Raw genomic sequence first — 27,734 nt, 5'->3', positions numbered from 1 at the left:
AGCGTCTGGACTTAAATTGCTTGAAGACGTTTCACCTCTCATCCGAGAAGCTCTATACACAATTCATATCTGAATAATAAGATCACATTAGTTCCTGTGCTGATGTGATGGAAAGTTTGAGTGTGAGAAGCTGGGAGAAGTTAGTCTGTTGTTTCTGCTCTGATCAGAGGAACTACTCTATACTACAAGCCTCTGTTATAATTTAAGCAATTGATTTCAGGAGAATTTAATTCAGTCTACTTTGAAAAAGATCAAAACCTCTTTTTTTTTTTTTGCTTTTCCTAGAATCATTACAGAAGTTGCCATTTATAATATCACACTGAGGTGTTCAGACCCAGAGCCTTTTTAAACACCCTCTGAGCATCATCAGCGAGCTCAGTGAGGAAATAATTCAGAGCTCTGTAGGTTGTGGTGAAGGAGAGGCTCATAGCCAGAGGGATTCCTATTAATGGAATCCACCTGGATCCTTCCTCTAGTGCCATGAGTGCACCTGTGCTGGTCAGTTGGGACAACACCTTCAGGAGGAGATCTTTGGTCATTTTTACTGCAGCCAGTGGTGACTTGAGGACATTAAGCAGCTCAGTGTAGGGCACACCCGAGCTGGCAGAGAATCTCTGCAGTGATGGCTTATCAAGCCCAAATCCAGCTACATAATCTATGACTAAATCAACCATCATGGTTAAGTCCATACAGCCGCAGACAGACCAGCCCAGTATTTTATTTTAGACTGAAAAGCTTCTTTCTTCTTGTTGATGATCTCCAGGTTGATGTTGGGCATGGCAAACAGCAGAGCATCTCTCTTGTGTGCAGGAAGGTCTCTCTCTAAGGTCTCATGTAAGAGAGAGAAATCGTACAGGTGGAGCTCGAAGCTGGACACCAGGAAGACCTGTGGAGACTTGATGCCTTGTCTCTGAAGACCTGAGTTATTAAAGAGATACAACAAGATTCAGAGTTTATGATTGAGTATCAGTAAGATCAGTAAAATGGTATTTACATAAACCATGTGGAGGGAAAAAAAGAGCAAGAACATGTACAATGTAATTTTAATATTCAGTTTGCAAAATTAAACATTAAACAAATGATCCTGCACACCTCACTGTGGCTTCAGTGAAACAAGAACCCAATTACAAAGTTCAGAATTTAGAAAGGCTGCAAACAAGACTGAATTCAGTTGGTTAATTTGATTTTTAGTTTAATATTGTAATCTGTTGGGTGTTGTTCAGTGTTAATACTGAAAACAAACTTTAAAAAGAGCTTTTGCTTGTGAGAAATAGCTACACTTTCTTTTTTTACCACAGAAATTATTAACAAGGGAAACTCACATGATTGTTACCTGAGTTGGATGATGGACAAACAAATTCCTCTCACTTAGTGATAAAGGATTTTATAGGACACTAAGCTCCAATACAGTCTTGTCTGATTTTTTCAAGAGTCTTTTCTTCACTGCAGTCTTTCTTTCTTTTCTCTGCATTTTTATCGTTGTCAATCCTTGCGCGAACAAAGTAGAACTTTTTCTTCATCTTCTGAATCTCCTTTGCGAGGTTCATGTCATTTTCTGTGAAGCGACTGGCTGAGATGATGATGAAGAAGTCAAACTTCTCAAATCCAACACGTTCCAGGTACGTGTCAGATGGAAAATTTGGGGTACCAACTCCAGGGAGATCCCAGAATCTAACATTGGGATAGTTTGGATGGGAGTATTCTTTAACCTCCACGGTGGTTTCTGTAACACCAGTAGGAGCAGCTCTCTCATCGTCATCGGACAGCCCTCTGAGGGCATTAATAAAGGTGGATTTACCAGCTCCAGACGCCCCTGTGATGGCGATATTTAGTGGAACATTATTTTGCTTGTCTAAATATTCTTGAATCTTTGCAGCTGCTGCAGCAGTGTCGTTGGTCTTCAGGTCATCTTTAACTGCAGCAACTTCCTCTGGAAATGAATCATTTCGATCCTCCATGCTCATCTTTAAATACAAAAAGAAAGAGTATAAAAATCACTGCATTCTCTGCAACTACAGTGTGTATATGATCCTTGAGTGTGTGTGTATATATACACATATATACACACACACACACACACACACACACACACACGTTTCTTCATTAGTTTCTTCATTAGTGATCGTTTTCTTGCGTCCACATTTTGGAAAAAAAATATATATATATAATTAAATGAATCAAATTGAATTGGAGGAAATGTAATTTTTGCACAGAGACAGAAACTGAAAAGACTCACCAAATGATGGAGTTTATCTGCGTGCTGTGATGGAGTGATGACAGGTTGGAGGTTGGTCCGCACACAGTAGAGTCTTGTAGCTTCTGCTGCTGTTTCCGACTCTGTGACGCAACTAATATTTGTCCTTTAGTCCCATCCCCTCAAAGAATTAAAAGTGAAACTGCAAAACGCTGAGTGTGTGAGTGAGATCAGGGCTGATTAGGGGCAATAAAAACAATTCAGTCATGCTGTTATGTTTGAATTACTTTAATGTTGAAAAAGAAAAACATGTTGCTTGTTAACAGAATATGAAAGATACATTTTATGGACCATGGCAATATCCGTAAAACTGCTGATTTACAAGAAATCACGTGCTCATAAGTGATTTCTTCCACGGGAAGGAGATAAAATGGTAAATGGCCTGCATTTGTATAACGCTTTACTCAGTCCCCAAGGACCCCAAAGTGCTTTACACTATATTCAGTCATCCACCCATTCACACACTGGCAATGGCAAGCTACATTGTAGCCACAGCTGCCCTGGGGCGCACTGACAGGAGAGGGACACCACACTCGATTGTCGATCCACACACAACGATCAGCTTGAACCAGAGGTGTGGACTCGAGTCACATGACTTGGACTCGAGTCAGACTCGAGTCATTAATTTTATGACTTTAGACTTGACTTGAAAAAATGTTCTAAGACTTGTGACTTGACTTGGACTTTTACACCAATGACTTGGGACTTGAATTGGACTTGAACCGGTTTACTTGAAAAGACTTGATATTTTACCCCAAATATAAAATTTAACATGCATATTATATAGAGATTGAAAATGTGACGTCATTCACGGGTAGAACCGCAAAGGATTCTGGGAACTCGTGGCAAGCGGTACTAACGCACGCAGGCTTTCAATTGAAATCAGTCACACAGCGATAAAAAGAAACACAAAAATGTCAAGAAGCTGTTGTATTATTAACTGCAATAGCCGGTCGCATGACAGCCACGGGAAGCCGACGGGTAAAGAGATCGGTTGGTCGTTGAAGAGAAATTGTTCGAGCCATGTTTCCAAAGTAACAAAGACGCGACGGATGGCCTGGATTGCAGCCATTCAAAGATCAAATATAACGTCCCAGAACACTCCAGCTCACAGGTTAGTCTGCTCCAAGCATTTACACGAAGGTCAGTGTTTTTTAGTAGTTAATACGTCATTTTCATAACATAATTGGTGATATAGGTTACAAGCAAGTCTGGCACTGAACAGAAATTGTCGCGCTATGCTCCTTTATTTATTGTGCATAAATAGTGAATTGTCCTGACACAATATTGCGTTTCGCTTCTGTTATTATGGTACATTGACAAAAACATATACTTTTATTCACAGGATAAAACAGGTTTTTTGTATCACTAATTGCCCAGTACGATTACAGCATACAATATTATTGTCACTGCTACATTTCTGTGATGCTACCAGAAATTATTTCCACTACTAATTAATTACCGTTGAGCTCAAAGGTCCTATTAATAAACGGTTAACGAATGTGTATTTATGACGACGATTTGTGAGACTGGTAAACTTATGATACGTACGATGGTCTTTCGTTCTACACGGTGCATTTCAAGGTCCTGCACCCATCCGTCGGTAAACTGTACCTGAGCTTGTTGCAGTGACCTGAAGTTACTAAACTTCATGAGTGTATGCACTCACTCCAAGAACCGTATAATTATAAATATGCATATAAATATGCTACAATGAGATAGCTGACTTTATCTAACTAGCAAATGTTTTCCAGGCTACGTTGGTGATTCAGTTTTTTTTAATGTGTATGATATTTTTGTCATGCGATTTTAAAGTCGGTCCTACAAGCGCATCCAAGAATAACATGCAGCTTATCTCAGAACTGTCGGTGAAAATTATTCTTGGAGCTAAGTTTAATTGAGCTGCATTTTATAGAGGTGCAATTTCACAATTTGTGTATATTTTCTAAGTTCACTATTTTGTCATGTGTTGAGAAAAACACAGATTAAAAAATTACATGGTCTAATATTTACATTTAGCATAACTGCAACATTATTTTTTCGTTTTTTTTTTTTTAAAGACTCGAAAGGACTTGAAATTCAAAGTTTCAGACTTGTGACTTGACTCGGACTTTTACACCAGTGACTTGAGACTCGACTCTGACTTGCCTGACATTACTTGAGACTTGACTTGAGACTTGAGGATAAAGACTTGAGACTTACTTGAGACTTACAAAACAATGACTTGGTCCCACCTCTGGCTTGAACCGTACACACGCTCCGCTCTCGCCACACAATGCGCACGCATGCACAGGGGCCCAGGGAACGTTAGTCATACAACGAGCCAGCAAAAAGAAGCTCTGAGCCACTGTCTTAAATAGTGGCCATGAGAAGCAGGATAACGAGCCACAAGTGAGTGATTGCTTGCAGGTGTGTGGGGCAAAGGCTGGAGGCCGCAGTAAGCTCCACAAACCAGAAGGGAGTGCAGATCTAAATGTCAGGTAGCATATTCAGAGCTTTTAAATGAAGAAATAGATCTTTTTAAAAAAAAAAAAAGATCAAAAGTTCAGATAGGTGGGGGTAGAGGTGTAGACTGCCCAGTAAATCAGCAGCCTCATTTTTACAGTAAGGGGAATAAATGTTGCAGTTCAACATATTAAAACTAATCATATAGGTAACTGATGATGAACCAAAATCTTTGAGAAATAATTTTTTGATAATAATTTGGTTACATTAATTTTGTGTAGAACATTTAAAAGTTCCACATTGTAATGGCGGTCTGGCAAGGAAAGAGTAGTAGGTCCAGGGGCACGTGGTGTGAAGGTTAGCTAGACACAATGGAAACATTGTTTGTGCCTTAACGTTAAATAAAAGAAAGAAACAGTGTATATCTATCCATCCAATCACAGGAGAGAGTTCATCCTCCCTGCTTCTAGTTCTGCTGGAGGTCTCTTCCTGTTAAAAGGGAGTTCTTCCTCCCCATTGTACCAAAGTGCTCCTCATCATCAGATTGTTGAGGTGTTCTCTGTAGCATTGTAGAGTCCTTTACCTTTTAATATAAATCTCACTGAGCTTTTCGTGAGTTGGTGCTGTATAAATAAAATTGGAGTATATGTAAATGTCATTATGTCACAGAGTGCAGTGAGTCTGGGTTCATCTGCTGTACATGGTGCAGTTTGTCAGTGAAGATATCACTGTAACCCAGACTGAATGGTTACCGCCCTGTCATCGAAACTATGATAAGACTCTACATTGTACTCATGCAGCTAGCTGTAAAACCAGAAATTACATAACTGATGTCAGTGGGTTCAAGGGCATTATGCACAAACACAGAGGAGTATTTCCCAGCCTGGCAGTTCACAGACTCCAGGACCCTACAAAATTCAAACCTCACAAGTCACTTTGAGTTTCAAGTCTCTGCAGAATCCTGCTCGTAGTGCCCTGTGCACTCGTCTTTGGAGCAGTGACCATTTCTTAACCACTCACAGCTACAGGACACGTACAGGTATGTGTCCCTGCTCTTGATTGGTTTAGAGGGTCGTTCTTGTGTTTATGTGTCATTAATGCCGCAGATTTCAGTCTGCTGTCAGAGAGAAAGCACGTACACACCGCTTTCATGACATCTGTGGGTTTGTGGTTGTAATTAAGCTACGAATACTGAAATTAATGTCTGCCCACCTTTGGACACTTTATGGTTATTCGCTGGATGAAAACTGCAATAATAAACAGACATGAGAAACCTGTTGCTTATCGTGTGGTAGTGCTAAAGGAGCTCATTCACACTAGTGATTAGGATTTAAGGATGTTGCTAATGTCAAAACGCAGCTGCATTAAACAAGGGTGTTTCTGCTTTGGCAAACATGACTCAGATTTTGGCGTTTGTGCTTTCAGTGACAGCCAGAGCATTACAGATTGAGCCTTGAGCTCTGGTCGCATTATAAACAGGCGGCACGGAGCTGCAGATGGCAGTCTCTTCCATTCATCACTCATGGTCTGGATCCACTGTCATGTTTACTTCACCTACGTATGAAAACACACCCCTCTGCATGTGTTCACCGTTACCCAACGCTAGTTCTGGCATTGGCTAGTTCAGCAGTGATGTGACTGAGGGTCCACAGCCAGGTCTCGGCAGATGTCTTTGGTTTCGTCTGCTCTGGTGAGCTTACAGTCTTGATTAGACTGGAAAGAGTGCAGTGGTAGTGTCCAGCGTCTCGCTTCCCTTTCTGGCATCGCTCAGATCCTGCATAGTTAGATAGTAATCGCTCTTGAGCTGATGAGGGAACTCAACAATAGGCTCTTGCATGAAGGTAGTTCCAGGCTGATCGCGGGGATTCCTCTAAGGTAACGGGCCTCCCATATACTTTTACAAGAAAAACTCTGTTCACAGCGCCAAGCTTGTGATTTCATTTTCCTGTCAATTAAAAAGTTGTCACGACAAACCGTTCTTACTTTCCCACAGCACCGTAGAAACATGCCGCAAATACTGAAGAGTGATTGTATGTGTTTTTTTCTGCTTCATAGACAATCCTTCGGCTGCTCGTTTAAATAACTCCGGACTTAACAGATCATCCACAGCATCTGCTCAGAATCTTTCCTCATAAACAATGATGTGACAAACAGGTCAAAAGCATTTCATAACTGTGTGCGCACAGCAGTGGCGATCTGCTGAAGTGCACGTCTACTCAAATTGAAACTAAAGCCTTCCAGTCCCAGTAGGAGTACTAGCGACTTTTCCAGGTTTTAGCCTAATTATTCTATAACCATGAACGTCTTCTTCCATATGGCTTCTGTCCATTGATTCTTTAATTCTTCTCACAGATTTATTACTTTTATCAGCTGGATTTGAAATGATCGTAGTCATTAGATGATATGAAAAATGAAATGATTCGACTGAAACAGCAGTTAAATAACCTTTAACATTAGAGTTCTAAGTCTGGGTGTTGAGAGAGCTTCAGGCTCACATTTCCATGGCTTATCTCACTGATATAATGAATGAATACGTGAGTGTTTGCTGCAGGCACATCTTCTCAGACACTATATTACAGTATTATTGGACACTAACAGATACCCAAAGAAAACACAATTAGAAAATCTGTTTCAGCAGGTGAAAATAATTACAGCATCCTCATTTTAAGGACTTTGCAGGCCTCTACAGTTCTGTTTGTATTTACTATTAGGATATAATGAGTTTCAGCCTTTTTGAGCTTCATCCCTGCTTTGATTTCCCTGCTTGTGTTTCTAGGACTCACAGCCACTGCCGTTTGTTAGCATTTGCCTTTTGTCTGGTTGGTTCTGCAGCACCTGCTTGTCTGTATGGAACTAGAAGCCCTAGAGGTGCTCAGCCCTGTTGTCCTCATCCATCTTTGTTGAGTCTCCCATCAGGACTTGGGTGCTTCCAGTCCATATGTGACACAGATGTTCTTCTACACTATCCCAGCCACTTGGTGGTGCCTTTCAGTGTACGCTGTCCTAGCTTGCATTTTACATCCTGTTTATTTGTCCTGGATAGTCTCCAGGGCACCTTTGCATCTTTGGTCCTGGTGTTCTAATCATTTTATAAATGATACACGCGCAAGACTCTCCAAACATCACAAACTCTTTTTAGAGTCCTGGGCCTGATTAAAAGTGACTGGAGTAATTATAGTATGCAAGGTTTACAGCTACAGTTACTTGTATACATTTTGTAGGTAGCTAGACTGCTTTTCTAGCATCTCAGTTCCTGATGTAAGTGCATTAGATCCTCATTGTCTGAGTAAACATAGTAACAACAGCTGTGAGTTCCTTTGACATGTGTACTGGACTCTGAAACCTTGTTTGAAACCCTGAATAGGATTTTTGGTTCATCACATTTCATTGAGTGATTTTGCTAGGCCACAATTGTGCTGGAAGTACCTAGAGAATGAGGTTGTTTTTCCCCCCAGAGCTAAAATGTGTGGAATGTTCTTTGCTTGAGAGTGTCTGTGCCTGTATATAAGATGTGAAGACATGGTCAGAGACTGCTTGGGTGTTTGACCAGTCTCTCCATATTGCAATATGTTATCACACTCACTTCAAATCATGCTCATTGAGGCTTTTGCAGGTTATTGTTAAAATTTCCATAACAGTGTGATGCGTTACTTGTGCACAGGTCGTTTGGGCGCTTAGATCATTGAAAAAAGACTGACTGAAACTCAACACTGAGTTCTACACTCCTTGAGAGTTAACAGGAGGCATCAACATGGCTTTAAATAAGGAACAATGTCAAAGATGGCCGGAGTTCCCTTTGTCATCCTAACTCAAACCCAGCAAACTCAAAGATCAGGAAAAGAGTAAAGGAATAAAGGTCAGACACAAATACTTTTAATCACCTTTCTTCACTGTGAGTACTGAAAACTGTTCCAGTCCTTCTGTGAGATGTACTGTAATACTATACTGTAGGTACTTGTTCTTTTGTGTTTAACAAAGCCATTGGTTGACAACTGATATTTTAAAGAGGATGATAGTTCATGCAGGCAGCAACGCCCACTGTTTTATGAAAACACCTGTGCTTCAGTACATCTTCTTTGCAAACAATGTAGGAACTGTGTGCTCTCCCACACAACACACAGACCAAAGACCAGGAAACACAACACGCAAATAAGATGAGTGAGATAAAACTGGTTCCACATCTCTGAGGCTGTTTGTTTAGCTGGGTTTGGTTTTCTATCTGTCTGGGTTCAGATTCAGACCTGCATGGTCAGAGGACTGGAATGGACAGATTTTAACTGAGAAATATGAAAAGAGTTGTGGGTATTTGTGTGCCTGGGTAGCCTTAGGTCGACAGTCACATGGCTGATTGTTGTTTCAATTTCAAATGGTCCAGTAGAGTTGGGAGACGTGTTGACGCATGCTCAATCTTAATGCTTAGCAATTGGCAGAAAGCAGATGCTGTTCATCTGCACATTGAGTGTTCCTTCCTTAAATATTTGTTATAAATCTCTGGCTCTCATCCACAGCATGTCTTTTATCCCCTCTTCTTTCCCTCATCAACCGGTCGCAGCACATTCAATTCAATTCAATCCAAATTTATGTGGGCGATCGTGGCTCAAGAGTTGGGAGTTCGCCTTGTAATCGGAAGGTTGCCGGTTCGAGCCCGGCTTGGACAGTCTCGGTCGTTGTGTCCTTGGGCAAGACACTTCACCCGTTGCCTACTGGTGGCGCCAGTGTCCGGCAGCCTCGCCTCTGTCAGTGCGCCCCAGGGTGGCTGTGGCTACAATGTAGCTTGCCATCACCAGTGTGTGTGTGTGTGAATGGGTGGATGACTGGATATGTAAAGCGCTTTGGGGTCCTTAGGGACTAGTAAAGTGCTATATAAATACAGGCCATTTACCATTTATTTATACAGCGCCAAATCACAACAACAGTCGCCTCAAGATGCTTCATATTGTAAGGTCGACCCTACAATAATACATACAGAGAAAAACCCAACAATCATATGACCCCCTATGAGCAAGCACTTTGGCGACAGTGGGAAGGAAAAACTCCCTTTTACCAGGAAGAAACCTCCAGCAGAACCAGGCTCAGGGAGGGGCGGGGCCATCAGGATGAACAAACCAGAGCCATCCGACCTGTTTTGATTTCTTTGAGGCCAGCCACATCAGCTGTGATGAAGACAGGAAGGATCATTTTCATGTGTTATTCTTTCTCAAATATTTGGTTTACATCACATCAAAAATCAGCAGCACAATCTCTTATATTTTTCATCCATTTAACATTTTTCCCTAATAATTTCAAGCTGCAGACCTGACACTGTGTCACCAAAGTGTCTCTCTTTGTACCTGGCTAAATCACCATAGTAATAATGTTACATACCTGGTTGGGAGCCAGCTAACACAAAGGAAGTGTGGCTGTGTTGAAGTTCTTAGTCACACCCTTCAGGACTCCTTGTGTCCAACAATCTCAGACCAAACTGAAAACATAATATTTAATGCAAACCTGCTCTGTGAGCGAGTTCAATAAAGCCAGGATCTCTTTCAATAATCTGGATTCACTCAACATTGACTATCAGGATAAGCTGTCACCAAAACGGCTCATCAACTGGCCAAGGTCAGATGTCATACCTGTTGAGCTCTAATCTGGAACCTAATCTGCTCCACCTTTCCCTTCAGGTGTGCTGCTCTCCATGTTGGAACCATTCCAGAGAGTGCCACACCTGGCCTGTAACTACTGATCATGTGACAGTGAAATGAGGAAGTTGGTCATGTCTGTTGTCTAGATATTGGCAGTTAATCGTGTCACATCCTGCTAACAAGCCTTTTAATTCAGCCATTGTGCATTTGCAGAACTAATATTAAGCCATAAGAAATGATGGGGAACATTTTTTCACCGAATACTTATTCGTACTTTTGACACTTTTATGTCCAGTTTTCCAGTAATACAGTTTTGTGTGTATGGAGGTGTTTTCATGGTTTTACTGCTTCTGTTCCTGAATGGTTTGTAAATTCACTCCACCACCATTGGTTGTTTAATTATTCTCACACATTTATTACCTTTATCAGTTTACTGGATTTGAAATGATCATAGTCAGTAGATGATATTAAAAATTAAATGATTAAACTGAAACGGCAGTTAAATAACCTTTAACATTAGAGTTTTATTAGAGTCTAAATTACAGTATTTTTGGACACTAACAGAAACCACAAGAAAACTTCTCACACAAGTAGCTTCACTCACTGTAGCAGGTTTTCTAATTACAGCATCGTCATTTTAAGGAGAAAGAAAGAGAAAGTAAAGGAAGGATCCACAGGGTGGAACGTGTCCACAATTCCTTTAGTTTTGATTTCCATTTTGATTTCTTTACAATTCTGATATAGTGGGCTGGAACTAGAGGTCTTATATATAACCCTGTTGTCCTCAACCACCCATCTGTGTCTCCCTTCGGGTACTTGGGGGTTTCCAGTCCCTCTGTGGCACAGATGAGGAGGAAAGTTTGAGAGCATGAAGCTGTGAAGAATTACTCTGTTCTTGTTGCTTTGACCAGAGAAAATGAGATCTGCTGTAGACTGAACACAGGATCACATTATCATTTACTTAGTAGTTCAGACCGAGAGCCTTTTCAAAAACCCTCTGAGCATCATCAGCAAGTGTGTTGAGGAAAGAATTCAGAGCTTTGTAGGTTACAGCAAAAGACAGACCAGCTGATGCTACAAGTCCAACTACTGGAATCCATCTAAAACTTTCTTCTGCTGTCATAAATGCAGCTATGCATGCTAGTCGGGTCAACACCCTCATGAGGAGCTCTGGAGTTATTTCTACTCCAGCCAGTGGTGACCTGATAACAGCACAAAGATCAGCATGCGGCACATCTGTTCTCTCAGCAAGTTTTTCCAGTGATGACTTATCAATACTGAAATCAGTTACATAATCTTTGACAACTCTAACCATCAACCCAATATCAACAGCAACAGAAAGGCCAGGAACTGGAACAGCTGCTACAGTTCCAGACAAACCAGCCCAGTATTTTATTCTGGACTGAAAAGCTTTTTTCCTCTTGATGATGATCTCTGGGTTGATGTTGGGCATGATGAACAGCAGAGTGTCCCTCTTGTTTTTAGGAAGGTCTCTGTCTAAGGTCTGCTGTAAGAGAGAGAAGTCGTAAAGGTTTGGCTCAAAGCTGGACACCAGGAAGACCTGTAGAGACTCGATGCCTTGTTCTCAAAGAACTGCGTGATAAAGAAATATAAAGAAACCATATCTTTCACAGTTAAAGTAAATAAGTCCCAACTTTCGGATAATAAAGTGTTTTCTTAACAAAACAGAAACTCACCTTGAACACAGTTTTCCCTCATTTTTGTAAGACTCCTCTCTGCACTGAAGTCTTCATTTCTTCTCTCATCACACATAAAGTGGTCAATCTTTGAGCGAACAAAGTAGCACTTTTTTTTCATCTTCTGAATCTCCTGAGCGAGTTTCACATCATTTCTATGTGGACTCTTAAATAAAAGGAAAAGTTGTTATAATCACTGCACTCTCATCTCTGAATACAGACTATATAAATCCAGCATCATCAAATAATCTTGAAAGTTTCTTCCTTTCTTTTTCCATCTGCTCGGTCACATTGTCAGACTCAAGACAAAGAAATTATCAAACATAAAACATAAAACTCAGAATTTAAGCAGCTAATCTTTGATTTCTTTGGCATTAGAGTCAGTCTAAGGAGAATCAGTAAGTGTTTAAATTAGCTATGAATAAGGATTCAATAATGACTGTGCTTAGAAAATTATCTAAAAAGAACAAACAATTTTTGAGTCTTTGGCTCTGTGCTCTGATTCATCTGCTGCTTGCAAAAACTAAAGTCTTGAAAACACATACACTTGGGTCACTCACAGAACATAAACAAGTCTTTACAGAGAAAAGTATGACTGGAGAGCTGCTGCTCGAAAGACAGAAAGGGAAAAACTAAGAAACACCAACAACGTAACACCAGCATGCAAAAGGTAAAGAACAGGTGACTGAAGAGGTTCACTGGTTGGAATTTGAGTGAATTGAACTTTATAGACAGAACTCATTTAATCAAAGGTTTACCTGCTTGCTGAGCTGTTGGAGTGATGAAAAGTTCTGCATGAAGCAGTCAGTCTGATGATAGATGAGCTGGTGGAGGGTAAATATCTCTAACCACGCCCTCTGAAAACAGCGGTGAAACTGGTTTGACCACAGAGCTGTGGTCATTTGTTTGAGCAGGGATCAGCTGATCATTGCTCAAACAAATGACCTTCTCATTTGTTTGTGTTTCTCTACACGCTGCTGAGTAAAGAAATGTTTATGTTTTTCATATTCTAGATTATGACCTGAACCAGTGATCAAACCAGGCAATGTGTCTTTGTGTGGGTCACAGCACTGACTGTAAACCAGCTGATTTAAGTATAGATCACACTTGTATTCACAGCAGAGCACAAAGTCTTTACACACTGCTCCTTCTGCAGGAGAGAACTGTAAAGGAACTTTTAAATAAGTGCACGTATCGTATAATGTTTGTATCCCATGACAATAATATTTCATTAAGGCAAAAAATATTTGGACGGATCTTTTACTGCATATGTGCTCTGATCCGTCACTCTTTCATATCTGCTCACATATATTAATGCCTCTCAGGACAATAATACGTGTAAATCTATGAGAGCTACACTCTCTGATGACATCAGTATTTAATAGGATATTATTCTATAACCATGAACGTCTTTTTCCACATGGCTTCTGTCCATTGATTCTTTAATTCTTCTCACAGATTTATTACTTTTATCAGCTGGATTTGAAATGATCGTAGTCATTAGATGATATGACAAATGAAATGATTCGACTGAAACAGCAGTTAAATAACCTTTAACATTAGAGTTGTAAGTCTGAGTGTTGAGAGAGCTTCAGGCTCACATTTCCATGGCTTATCTCACTGATATAATGAATGAATACGTGAGTGTTTGCTGTATCAGGCACATCTTCTCAGACACTATATTGCAGTATTATTGGACACTAACAGATACCCGAAGAAAACACAATTAGAAAATCTGTTTCAGCAGGTGAAAATAATTACAGCATCCTCATTTTAAGGACTTTGTTATTTCTGATAGAACTTCCTGATTTCCCAGCAGGCCTCTACAGTTCTGTTTGTATTTACTATTAGGATATAATGAGTTTCAGCCTTTTTGAGCTTCATTCCTGCTTTGATTTCCCTGCTTGTGTTTCTAGGACTCACAGCCACTGCCGTTTGTTAGCATTTGCCTTTTGTCTGGTTGGTTCTGCAGCACCTGCTTGTTTGTGTGGAACTAGAAGCCCCATAGGTGCTCAGCCCTGTTGTCCTCATCCACCTTTGTTGAGTCTCCCATCAGCACTTGGGTGCTCCCAGTCCATATGTGACACAGATGTTCTTCTACACTATCCCAGCCACTTGGTGGTGCCTCTCAGTGTATGCTGTCCTAGCTTGCATTTTACATCCTGTTTATTTGTCCTGGATAGTCTCCAGGGCACCTTTGCATCTTTGGTCCTGGTGCCTTGGTAGACTCCTGCCTCTGTGGATCAGAAAATCTGTGCTGTCTTTTTACTTGACGTTAGCCACTTCTTCTATTTTCCATCCATTTTGGAGCCTGGTCTTCCATGATAGTTCCTCCTGCAGTTCCTTATCACCATCTGTCTGCAGTGGACTGAGGCATTTTAGGAGCAGTAGATCTAAGTTAAGGTTAATGAGGGAGTCAGTTAATTAGGTTAACTCATAAAATTTTATGAGTTAAAAAGGGAGAGCTGTTAAAGAATAAATATATATTCTTAGTGCTTATTTTCTGATTATATTGTTTTATGTACTTTAATAATAAAGGCCTGTATAAAGAAAGGCCAGCTTTGACTCATAAACCAAGTGCTCAGCCAGACTAATATACAGGAAGTGCAGAGCTGCAGAGGCAATATATTAAGAACAGGAAACCAGACAGAAAAAGCAGAACTACGTCACACACACACACACACACACACACACACACACACACACACACACACACACACACACCCACACACACACCAAGTCAGGTCAGGAGGAGTTGTGTAAAGGACCAAAATAACACCTATATGATACACATTTTGGCTTCTAATGCTAGAGATCTACAACTGGCATTTGAGCTGTGCAGGGGTCTCTCTCTTCCGGAAGATGATAGAATAAAAAGAAATATAAATGTTTTAACACACTATGAGTCGGTTTTCTCTGTTCTATCATGGGGACAAAAGAATCGGGGTTAATATTTGGTGTTTCCGCCCGGTTCTTCGTGTGACAGAAAGAACAAATGTGGCTGAAGGTTGGATCTGATATGAGGCGAACAGAAGACCGGTCTAAAGAGATTTAAAGGTAGGCACAAACCTGTTCAAAAAGCAAATTTGTGCAGATTGGCTGAATTTTAAATTATCTGCTCGCTGAGTGGATGATCTTAACTATCAAATTGGATTAAGATTAAGGAACTGACCTCACAGCCCATTGTTCCTTCAGTGGGCTGGTTTCAGTCATTATGCAAATGTACTGTTTATAAGATTGAAACCTGCAGTCAGCTGAGACTGAAGACGTCACCTGGATGATGATGAAACGTTTCTCCCACAAAACGCTACGTCCAGAATCAACTTTTGGAGATAAGTGCTTAAAGTTTTAAAAACATGTTGCGTGTTATCCTGTCCCTGTCAGTGGGGCAGACCGAGTGGAGGTGGACGCAGGAGCAGACAGAGGCGAGGAGACGGAACTTGAGTCGCAAACCAAAAGCGAGCCTTTATTGTGGCTGAAACATAAATACAACTCAAACGAAGGCAAACATGGGAGAGAGCTAACTGAAAACCTACACTGGGAAAAACTGAGAAAAGTGAGCCAACAGAGACAATACAGAGGAACTATGATAACTATGAATGCATGAAAGGAGGAAACACAGATGACACAACGCTGAACACAGGAAGACTGAGGACTTAAATACACACGAGGTGATCAGGAGAAGTGGCGACACATGAGGACACAGCTGACTCGAATGAAACATAATGACAACACAGGGGAGAGTAACACTGGACACAATAATATGAGACACGGACCTTCAAAGTAAAACAGGAAGTATAACCACCACAGACTAGACACTGAACTAAACCTAAGAACAAACTATTAACCAGGAAAACACAGGATTTTTGCTTCAGCACCCCCAAAATGATTCAAAGCACCCCCAAAATGGGCTAAAATCGCCCCTGGTGAAGACAAGAAAATATGGTTGAAATATGCTGTCTCTTTATAGTCCCTGTCATGACTCTCTCAGCAGCATTTTTGATCCATTAATATTAAACAATTATTGATGCAGCGGATTGAGATGAAACTTGGCACAGAGGTACAGTAGGTGTCCAGGAGGAGGATTGTGTTGAAAGTTGGACATCAACTACCAAGACTGATTTTTAATGAATTTTTGAATATGCAACCAGACTTTCCCGATGGCTGTATTGGGCTGTCCCAAAGCGTTGTACGCGAGGGCGTGCATGTGTGAGTGCGCGCGCGCGTGTACTTGTGCGCGGGTCTATGCTTTTGATCGGGAAATAAGGAGAAAAGGCGCTGCCGTAAAGGGCGGTGTGGAAGCGCAAAAAACTTAATGCGGCTGAAAAGAGGCGGCTGGCTTGACTGCGGTCCTGCTTGAGAGGAGGCGTTTCCACAGGCATGCTTCCGGGAGCAAAGAAGTGAGTTTACAGGAGATAAACAGTCCTATCGTGTTACTATCGATCCGATACCAATACGAGCGTTGGCACTGGTACGATCGACGTTTGGATGACTCCGCCCACCACGAATACAAGGCTGCACTACTGCTGCATTCTGCACTCATCATCGCTCCACCATCGTCACACGCAGGTAGACCTCCACCACTGTATCAAACTTTCTGTCTGCAAAATTAAATTCACTCAAATTTCAGCCTGTGGTGTTTTTTTCCACCTTTCCTTAATCTGAACACATCGGTGCTACAGTTTTTGTTGGGTTTCTTTGTTTTGGTTTTTGAGTTTGTGAGCTGTGAATCTCTGCAGTCATACTCGACTCTACATGGACGACTTCCGCGATCGGTCAAAGAAAACACCTGCACACCTGTTACGGATCTAGATGCACCTGAAGGATGAATATGAAGCTTTTCACACAACAATGAGAGTGACGCTAACCATGGGGCTCTTATTACTGTAGCAAAATCTTGCGCGTTTGTAGTAATGTTTATAAATGTGTAGAGAAACACAAGTAATAAGCACTAACTGATTGTCCTTGGACTGACCCTGCACACATAGGATTTCCAACTGTTAAATTATTAAATAAGGGACACACTGGCATACCAGAAGCACAATGCACAACCAGCTCAGCATAGTGTAAATATGCACTGTGACAATTGGTCACATATATGACGAACCAGTTTTGCTCATTTTACAGGATGTCCCGGTTAAAACGACGGGACAGTTGGAAACCCTAGTGTCATATCAAACATTGTTTCTTTTGAAATAACTTGAAACTATTTATTAATCAAGTGAAAATCTTCAGATTTCTGGTCAGCTCCCTGGGGGGTCACAGTATGCATAAAGTACCTTTCCATCACATCAGGAGGCTCACCTGTATGGAGGGCCAGGAGTGGTGTATTAAATTAAATAGTTAATTAAATGTGTCAGTAATTAATTAAAATGTGAAAAAATAAATAATTAAATGTTTCAATAATTAATCATTATAAAATTAAATGTATATAATTAAATTCATTAAATAACATTGGAAATAAATAATTTAAATGTTTTAAATGACATGAATGAGCATTTAATTCATTAAATAAATTTAAATAATGAATTAATTCCAAATTTAATATGTTAATGAAACATAAAGGCGTATTTAATTAATTTTGTCACTCCTTGCAATCCATACACACTGGGGTAACCACATGTATCAGGTCAAACGCACAGATTCATGGTCCCATGCTCTCTGGTCTCCATTTAAATATAAAGTCTGAGTTAGGACTGAGTTTCTGCTCCACTGATCAGTTTCTGGAAGAAATCAAAGATCAGCTGTTTAAATTCAGAGTGTCATGTTTGATTTGTTTCATACTTTCTTTGCCTGTGAGTCTGAAAATGTGACAGAGCAGCTGGAAACAAAGACGAAGAAATTTTCAAGATTATATGGTGATGAAGGATTTATGATATCATCTGTATTCAGAGATGAGAGTGCAGTGATTCTAACTGCTTTTTCTTTTATTTAAGGGTCCACATGGGGGCTGTACTTGCTTCAGTTAAACATGATCTGACCAATGACACTGCTGCAGCAGTAGAAAAGATTCAAAGATATTCAAAAGAACCAAATAATATTCCACTAAAAATCGCCATCACAGGAGAATCTAAATCTGGTAAATCCACCTTTGTTAGTGCCTTAAGAGGCATAAAGAGCATTGGTGATGAAGATGAGGGCGCTGCACCCACTGGTGTTGTGGAAACCACCTCAGAGGTCACAGAGTACCTCCATCCAAACTATCCCAATGTTACTTTATGGGATCTTCCTGGAATCGGCACCACCAAGTTTCCAGCTAAGAAGTACCTGGAGCTTGTTGGATTTGAGAACTTTGACGTCTTCATCATCGTCTCAGCTGATCGCTTCAGAGAAAATGACGTGAAACTTGCAAAGGAGATTCAGAAGATGAAGAAAAAGTTCTACTTTGTTCGCTCAAAGATCGACAACAACATACGTGATGAGGAAAGAAAGAGAGACTTCAGTAAAGAGGGGACTCTTAGAAAAATCAGAGACGACTCTGTTCAAGGTGAGTTTCTTATCTAATCATTTTTACCAAAGTAATATCACTTTGTGAATTTACTATTTAAAAATATTCAGAACTTAGTTTGATTTTTTTCCCCCTCATGTTAGCATGTATTTTCTGTAAAACAGGACTCAGATGTAGACATCAAGTCTTCACATGTTTTCCTGGTGTGCAGCTTTGAGCCTCACTATTATGAATTCTCTAAATTAGTGGGTCAGCGACCCTCTTAGGGACATTCCCAATAAGGCATAACAATCTGGGACTCTCCATCAATTTGCCCTGAAAAGGCTTCTCAGATGAAACATCTTCAAGAAACCTAAAGAAGTCCATACCCTTTTCTTACCAAGCTCCTTAGAGTACCATGACCTGGATGACTGAGAGCCTTCACAGAACTCTGTCTTACCTTGTATTTGTTTAAATAATTTTTTTTTTCATTCTCTCTTCTTTATACCTCAGTGCAAACAAGTGTGAACATCATTCTTTGTTTATTAAGTTAGTAAAGTTAAACTCTGAGCCTTTTTTGTTTTTTATCTTTTATAACACAGGTCTTCAGAAAGAAGGTTTTGAGTCTCCACAGGTCTTCCTGGTGTCCAGCTTTGAGCCTCACATTTATGAATTCTCTGAATTACAACAGACCTTAGAGAGAGAACTTCCTGCACACCAGAGTGATGCTCTGCTGCGTGCCATGTCCAACATCAACCAGGAGATTATCAACAAGAAGAAAGATTTTCAGTCCAGAATAAAATACTACTCTACTCTGTCTGCAGCTGGAGCAGCTGTTCCAGTTCCTGAGCTGTCTGTTAATGTTGATTACAGCATGATGCTTTCAGTTGTCACAGATTATGTAACTGGGTTTGGTCTTGATAAGCAGTCTCTGAAGAAACTTGCTGCCAGCTCAGGTGTGTCATATGATGATTTGTGTGCTGTCATCAAGTCAGAACTGGCTAAAATACCTGCAGAGTTCTTCATGAAAACGTTTATCTCAGTTCAAGGTATAGCTGCATTAATGGAAGCAGGGAAAGTATCCAGAAATTCTTTCCTATTTGTAACTGCAGCATCAATGAGCCTCTCTTTTACAACAACCTACTTCACTCTGAGTTATTTCCTTAACCAGCTTGCTGATGATGCTCAGAGGGTGTTTAACAGAGCTCTGGGTGTGAACATATCAGTGTGATTACTATAAAGTAAAGTAGCTACTAGTTACATTTTAAGCTGCAGTGTGCAAACAAGCTTTGATATTTTTTTTAAACAATTACAGAATCATTCACTGATTTCAATTTGACTGATTTCAGTGAACAGCATCCTGGTACAGCTGATCTGTGTACCAGATGCCTCAGCAAGACTCATTTCCTCTCATCAGAGCAGAAACAACATAGTAACTGTTTTCCCCTCATCACATTAATACAGAAACAAGTGTGATCTTATTTTTCATAAACTGTGTACTGTGGAGAAGAGCTACTGGATTGATGCTATGATGCTTTTTAATTATTTGGTTAATTTTTAATGTCAACATTTTGTGCAAATCAGATCAAATAATGAAATTGGTTTTGCTATATTATATCACCATGCCGTATCTTCCACCATAATAAATACTGAGTTATGCAGAATGTATGATGTCATGTGATAAGCAGAGAAACTGCTCTGTGGTGTTTGTGTTGACTGTATATTGTGTTCACTGCCCTCCAGTGGTCGAAGTGAGGAGCTACAACAATAATAATACAGTTATGAACTCTGTTTATCACCATCATTCTGTTATTATTAATAAAATGCAGCATTAGCATTATTTATGACCCTTAAAAAACAGATTCCAATGTACTAAACAACACATAACACCGGGTGAGTTATTCTAGTCTCTGTATATGTGTAGTAGACAAAATATTAGAAACACTGGTGAGCACCTAAACACTGAGCTTCATCATGATTGGGTTAAAAGTAAAACACAAACGTCCCCACACCAATTTCTTAATTTGTCAGAATGCATGTGGATAATACAAATCTATAACAACTGAAAACTAAACTGAATGACTTTAAGAGCTTGTTCAGAAAATGATTTAAGTCATTTTTCACTGTTAAAAATTTGTCACCCTGCAGAGCCAGCACCCATATACAGGAACCAATGTGGGTGAGAGGACTCGCCCAGCTCAAACTGCTGCAAGGCCATCCAGGTGTCTTTCCTGCCTCTGATATGGAAATGGTGGTCCTGAGAGCAGGTGCAGTTTATGTCTGCCACACCTGTTCCCTTCTAGATAATTTACCAGTTTAGCTGTTAATTACAGGGTTCATTTTAGTGGCCTGGACAGTCGGCCCCAAGAGGCTTATATTTTAAAATGCTGGAGTAACATCTAAGAGCTATTTACACTACAACTAATACTATTAAGTTAAAAACTGAATGTTCACAATTTAGACCTTAATAGCAGGATATTTTATTAAAGCAGTTTAGCAAACCAGAATAAAAAATGATAATAAAGCAAAATGATTATAATAAACTTGAATTATACTTAACTAACCTACTCTGAGCTAATGCTGATTTTATTCACATCGTTGGAGAGAAAAGGCACACTAGATCTGAAACTGTCAACAGTGAAACTCTTAGAGCCATTCTTCAGTGTTTTTTTATTTAACCAGGAAGATCCCATTGATCCCCTTTTTCAAGGGATATCTGGTCAAGATAGGCAGCAGCACGGTTACAAAAATTATACAATTAAACACAGGCAGCAACAGAACACATGCAAAATAAAAAAATAAAAATAAAATTCAATTAAAATGACAATCTATTTGAAACTGTCACGGTTTGCGATGCAAGCCGTGTGGGAATTATTGAAGGACCCAAGATGCAGACACTTCTGGTGTGAGTGAGCTTTATTGAGGAGGATGACATACAACAAAAGGCGAGGGTGGCGAGAACAGAACTGACAAAACCTAAACAGGGAAATCTAAGCATAAAACATATCTGAAACCTTAAGATACGAACGGAGATGCAGGGGAACCACACAGACGAAACAACAACGAACAGTAGAAAATAGAGGGCTTAAATACACACAGGGCAATCAGGGACTGGGAGACAGGAGGGAGACACAGCTGGGGGAAATCAGAGCTGACGATACTGAGGGAAGTAAAACAGAATACAATAACCTGAGACACTGACCTTCAAAATAAAACAGGGACTGACACATGCAAAGACACAGACTGAGAAACTCAGACTTTACACAGAGGAACACATATGCAGGAATGACTAAACACCAAACTGAGGAAGAACAGAACCAAAGAGCTTGAAAACCACAACCAACATCACAATAATAGAAAACACAAAACACTGGGTCAAAAGACAGTTGCATGTTATGGACTTGGCCTAGTTTTGAATTAAAATCACTTAATGAAATGAATTCAGTCATTTTCCAGTTGTTCTGCAGTTCTCTCCAAGCCAAGGGTACTAAACCTGTAATGCTGCACATGTTTCATGCTGTACATGCTCATACCTTTTTTTTACCATCACATGTAAAAATGTTGTAGCAACAACTTCTTTGTATTAAAAGAAAAACAGAACTTATTTTGAAAATCTCAGTTTTAACTTCAGTTTCTTCATGAGTTTCTTTACATGTGGTTTGAAGGTGAGATAAGATAAGATAAGATAACCTTTATTAGTCCCACACGTGGGAAATTTGTTTTGTCACAGCAGGAAGTGGACAGTGCAAAAGTTATGACGCAAAAATTAGAATACAATAAGAATAAATACAGTACACAGCTGTACAGAATAGAATAAAATAATATACTATATACAGTAGAATAAAATAGAATAAAAATATACAATAAGATAAAAATAGAATACGAATGCTATATACAACTGAGTAAAAATACAACGAGCGAGTCATCAATCAAGATACTCAGATATTTATATGTGTAAACCAATGATTCTACGATTATTACCCTCAAGAGGGGTTACTGAAGGAATGTGTGTTCATCTCGCAGGAGACAACAGAGAAGAAACCTGAAACTCTTTGTCATGGTCCTGAGGCTGAGGACTCAGTGTTTTGTGTTTCCTTATGCTTTTGTTCATTCCGAGTGTGTATTTTGTTGTGATTTTGCCATTTGTTAGGTTTCTGTTCTTTGCCTGCCTGCTCCCACTTCTCTGTGTTCCCTCTGTCTGTCCATGGTGTTATTGAGTCTGCCTGTCAAGTTCAGTGTCCTGTCTGGTTCTCTGTGTCTGTTAGTTTCCTGTTTTATTCTGAAAGTTAATGTCTTATGTCAGTGTGTTCAGTTTTATCTCTCCCCTGTTTCGTTAGCCTAATTGCTCCCAGCTGTGTCTCCCCTCTGTGCTCTGTTCAGGTCCCTGCATTTTTGTTGCAAAACAGTCTGTGTGTTTCTGGTTTTACTTTGTAGGTCTGCTTCTCATCATGTCCATTAGTGTCAGCTGTGTCCACCCCTGCATGTCATCTCCTCATTACCTAGCGTGTATTTATAGTGTGTGTTGGCTTCTGTTCATCGTTGGATCGTCTGTGTTTCTCGGTGTATCTACGTCTCTCTGCATTCTCAGCTCTTGGTTCATGCTTAGGTTTGTCATTTAGTTTTTCCAGTCTAGGTTTTTTTCAGTCATTTGTCTTTTCTCACTGCCTGTTCGGTCGCTCCTCTTCTGTAAATAAATCATCACTCTCATCACCAGTCCACTGCCTGCATTTTGGGTCCTTTTTCTCCTACACCACACGGCTCACCCCGCCAGCCGTGACAGTAAATGGTAAATGGCCTGCATTTATATAGCGCCTTACTAGTCCCTAAGGACCCCAAAGCGCTTTACATATCCAGTCATCCACCCATTCACGCACACATTCACACACATTGTAGCCACAGCCACCCTGGGGCGCACTGACAGAGGCGAGGCTGCCGGACACTGGCGCCACCGGGCCCTCTGACCACCACCAGTAGGCAACGGGTGAAGTGTCTTGCCCAAGGACACAACGACCGAGACTGTCCAAGCCGGGGCTCGAACCGGCAACCTTCCGATTACAAGGCGAACTCCCAACTCTTGAGCCACGAACTTGACAGGCAGACTCAATAACACCATGGACAGACAGAGGGAACACAGAGCCACGATCCGACCACTATGGACCCAGCAGCAGTCAACCCGCCCGAGGAGCGGGTTGACTCCTCGGGCGAGGACATTATTTACTCGGTAGACAAATTAATTAACTTATGGCTGGAGCATGAGGGGAGAAAATTCCGCCAAGGCATAGCTGTTCGGCTACAGCGCTTAGTTTCTGGTCTCCCCTGGTTGCTCAGCTCACTTCACCCGCTCACACAGAATTTTGTTCTGAACGAGCTTCATCTTCTCCCCCTTGCTACCACCCACCCTGCAACTCATGCTTCACTTCCTGACCCGACGGAGAGTGTTCTGCCCGGCCCGTCGGTCCAGCCTTCGAATAGGAAACGGCACTCACGCCGTCGACGCCCCTCGCCACAGTCGGACCCCGGGACATCAGAGCGGCCGACTGTGGTGAGTAAAAAGGATAACAGCTCCGATTTGAACTTTGAGACTTTTTCTTCTGGGGTTGTTCGGGGTGTGTCAGTGGGAGCTAGTTCGCAAAGCTTACCTACCTTCGTGGTAACCAATCTCTCCCAGGTTGGCATTTTTAAGACTTCAGCGAAAGCAAAGGGCTGTTGTTCTTCTGTTTCTTCTGAACCTGTTAAACCCATGTCAGCTAACCCAGGGTCTGCTAAAACTGTGGCATATATCCCAGAGACAATTAACACCAGCTCTGATAATACCAGGACTGTTTATTCTTTTGAACTGCAGCCTCAAGCTCAGTTAGCCGCCCGGCCTCAAGCTCAGTTAGCCGCCCGGCCTCAAGCTCAGTCTCCAATTCCACCACCGTCGTCATCCCAACCATTGTTTCAGTCACCCTCAGTTCAGCCTCCTGTTCAGCAGCCACTAGCCCTGCATCCCGTGTCACTTGCTACTCCGGTACAACAAGCTCAGTCAAATCGATCTGTAAGGAACTGTGTTTCATCCATTTGTTCTAAGCAGAGAGACAAACCTAATGATAATGTAATCTGTCCTAAAAAACTGGCTAGTTCAGAGACTGGGACAGGGCCTCCCCAGAGGCTGAGTTTCAGCCCTCAGCCCACTCTGGACCCCTGGAGGCTGGGAACCCAGCTGAGGACTGCACCCGGCTGTCACTGCCTGAGCAGAGTCAATGCTCTGGGCAGCTGCAGCCTGCTATGTGTTTGCCAGGGGCCACTGTGCCTGCTGGTTCTGCTCTGTCCCTGCCAGAGGTGCCCGCGCCTGCTGGTTCTGCTCTGTCCCTGCCAGAGATCCCCGCACCTGCTGGTTCTGCTCTGTGTGTGCCAGGGGCTTCAGTGCCCACTGGTTCTGAGACTGTTTTCACTGGGGGGCCCGAGGGGTCCGTCCAGCCTCCTGCCTCGTCAGCTGGAGGGCCCGAGGAGCCCTTCCAGCTCCAAGACTCATCAGCTGGAGGTTCAGGAGAACCTAGCCAGCTTCCTGCCTCGTCAGCTGGAGGGCCCGAGGAGCCCGTCCAGTCGCCAGCTGCAGCCTCGTTATCCTCGCCTGCAGCAGCCTCCTCATCAGCTTCAGCTTCACCCACGCCGTCGCCTGGTCCAGCTTCACCTTCACCCACGCCGTCGCCTGGTCCAGCTTCAGCGTCACCATCAGCTTCATCCTCGCCTGGTCCAGCCTCCGCGTCCTCATCAGCGTCGCCTGGTCCAGCCTCCGCATCCTCATCAGCGTCGCCTGGCCCAGCCTCCGCATCTTCATCATCTTCGTCTGGTCCAGCCTCCGCAGCATCAGCGTCGCCTAGCCCAGCCTCCGCATCTTCGTCTGGTCCAGCCTCCGCAGCTTCATCAGCGTCGCCTGGCCCAGCCTCCGCAGCTTCATCATCTTCTGCCTCGCCTGGCCCAGCCTCCGCCTCAGCTTCATCATCTTCTGCCTCGCCTGGTCCAGCCTCCGCCTCGCCTGGTGCCGCAGGGATCACGCCACCTTCAGGTCCCAAACTACCGCCGCAACATCTTCGAGCATTTGTCAGGCCGCTTGTTGGGCATCATCACCACCGTGACCGCCCTCCGGACTTCTGTTGCCACCCCCGCCTTCTGCGTGGACGACCTCCTGCACGCCGCCACTGCCTTCCGCATTGCCGGCCTCCAGGACTGCATTCGCACCGCTGTTGCCGTCCGCACGGTCGGCCCCCGGACCTGCTTCCTCGTTGCCGTCCGCACGGTCGGCCCCCGGAACTGTTTCCTCGCCGTTGCTGTCGGCCTCCGGGTTGGCCCCCTGAACTTGTCCATCTGGCCTTTTTGGACTATGGGGTGCACTGACAGAGGCGAGGCTGCTGGACACTGGCGCCGCCGGGCCCTCTGACCACCACCAGTAAGCAACGGGTGAAGTGTCTTGCCCAAGGACACAACGACCGAGACTGTCCGAGCCGGGGCTCGAACCGGCAACCTTCCGAACTCTTGAGCCACAATCACCCCGGCTTTATCTACTGAACGCTGCATCTACATATTTTGGCCATCCAATCGAGTTGTTTGTAAGCACACAATGTCCACCCACACCTTATCTCTCTCTGTCTTTCTTTCTGACTTACAGAAAGAAAGACAGAGAGACAGAGAGCCGTTGCTTACAGGAAGCAACGGCTGTTCTTCGCTGGATCGTTGTGAGAATCGTGTCAGTGAAAGTCGAGCGTCCCAGCAAGTATTTTCCCGTGCAGTGTGTGTTTAGAATCTAACAAGCGTTTCTTTGTGTACAGATTCCCTGGACTGTTTCCCTGGTGTGCGAGTGGATTCGTGTTTGGATTGTGTGGAGAGAGACGAGCGTGTTCCCCTGGATTTTCCACGGAGCCCTGCCCCCCTCACCTTTTGTACATAGCACTGCCCCGCATCTGTGTATATACACTCGTTGGACATTGTTCTTTAATAAATTCTCTTGTGTGCATCATCCCCGGAGTCCAGCGCGTGAGTCCACCTTGTACTTCGTGACATCTACTTCCTCTATTTCATTAGTTATATTTACCCCAGGTGTATATCCTCATTAGCCTGTCTATTTAAGCCCTCAGTTTCTCCCAGTTCCTTGTTTCATTGTCGTCAACTCCTCATGTGTGTTTCCTGTTCATTCAGTCATGTGCAGTCCTCTTAGTTCAGTCATTAACCCTTTAGAGCCGGTCGGAGCGGGCACGCCCTGTTTTACGTAACTATTTTAAAATCCCGGTAGCTCTGCAACCACGTAAGCTAGCGCAATAATTTTTTTTGCATATGAAACCGGAGGAGTTGTACTTACATCTTATGCCATCAGCTTGTCCTAGGTCACGGTTTCCTTCCACATATAGCTTTGCAAAAACTGCATAAAAAGCACTTGCAGCAACAAAAACATAATATTCCAGAAACACGCTTTGCCGATCCGATCAGCTGTTCATAACACTTCCTATGTTGGAATAGACGTCAGCGCGAACTTTTGCATGTCCGCCATTACCTGCCCGAAACCGGAAGTGACGTCATTTTGCGGAAATAGTCTTTTTTACCATCAGGGCCTCAGGGCCTATACTGCTCTTTTTAAAAGTTATGCTTGACTTCATGACTTTCTGTGTCATTTCTGGGATGCTTAGGACTCATATTGCACTGCTGGAAATAGTTGATTTTGATGCATATGCTGCTTTTTTGCAAATTTGCAGTATAATATTTATTTTCGTTTTTCCTGCAGTGTATAAAAATTGGTGTATTTCAAAAATAAAACTATGAAGACACTCAAAATAAATTTCCTGTGGTGGGAAACCATTTTGTGCAACTTTTTTGTATTTACAGTTTTGAGGGATAAGCCTCTTAAATTTCTCTAACTAGAAATATATGTTAAAAAAGCAAAAACGATTTTCAATTTTTTTGTAGTTTATTGCACTTTTTTGCAATTTATGTAATTACTATGCACTTAATGAATACATATTATTAAAATCTGGGCTATAATTGTTGTATTGATGTATAGCAACTTGAAATGCTCCCAAAAATGGCACCACAGCATGTAAAAATATAATATAAGCTCTGGCGGACTTGGTTCTATGGTAGGTCTTAAAGGGTTAAGCAGTGTGCATATTCTAAACCAGCTGGCGAGTCCTGCGTTTGGGTCCTTTCTCTCCTTATTCCACACACTGAACGTGACACAAATTTAACACTGTGGAGACAAGCATCAATATTCTGGTTAGATAAGAGAAGCTTGGAAAGAAAACAACTGGACTTCTTTAAGA

The 27,734-nt window shown here is 42.0% G+C and overlaps 1 protein-coding gene and 2 pseudogenes across 1 annotated transcript; 1 reads left to right on the top strand and 2 right to left on the bottom strand.

Annotated features, from left to right (window-relative positions):
• Nucleotides 1-314: 314 nt before the first annotated feature.
• Nucleotides 315-1,961, bottom strand: LOC113012600 (interferon-inducible GTPase 5-like; annotated as a pseudogene).
• Nucleotides 1,962-10,839: 8,878 nt separating this feature from the next.
• LOC113012658 (interferon-inducible GTPase 5-like) lies at nucleotides 10,840-12,919 on the bottom strand (annotated as a pseudogene).
• Nucleotides 12,920-16,251: 3,332 nt separating this feature from the next.
• Nucleotides 16,252-20,245, top strand: LOC113012200 (interferon-inducible GTPase 5-like). Its single transcript, XM_026152253.1, has 3 exons — nucleotides 16,252-16,586; nucleotides 17,954-18,504; nucleotides 19,047-20,245. The coding sequence occupies exons 2-3, from the start codon at nucleotides 17,961-17,963 to the stop codon at nucleotides 19,673-19,675; spliced, it is 1,173 nt and encodes a 390-aa protein (XP_026008038.1). The 5' UTR covers nucleotides 16,252-16,586; nucleotides 17,954-17,960; the 3' UTR covers nucleotides 19,676-20,245.
• Nucleotides 20,246-27,734: the final 7,489 nt, after the last annotated feature.

This window comes from Astatotilapia calliptera, chromosome 19, assembly GCF_900246225.1.
Source record: "Astatotilapia calliptera chromosome 19, fAstCal1.2, whole genome shotgun sequence".
In the NCBI taxonomy this organism is placed as follows: Eukaryota; Metazoa; Chordata; class Actinopteri; order Cichliformes; family Cichlidae; genus Astatotilapia; species Astatotilapia calliptera.
The sequence above is the reverse complement of the archived record's forward strand: the minus strand, read 5'-3'. Positions and strand labels throughout refer to the sequence as shown.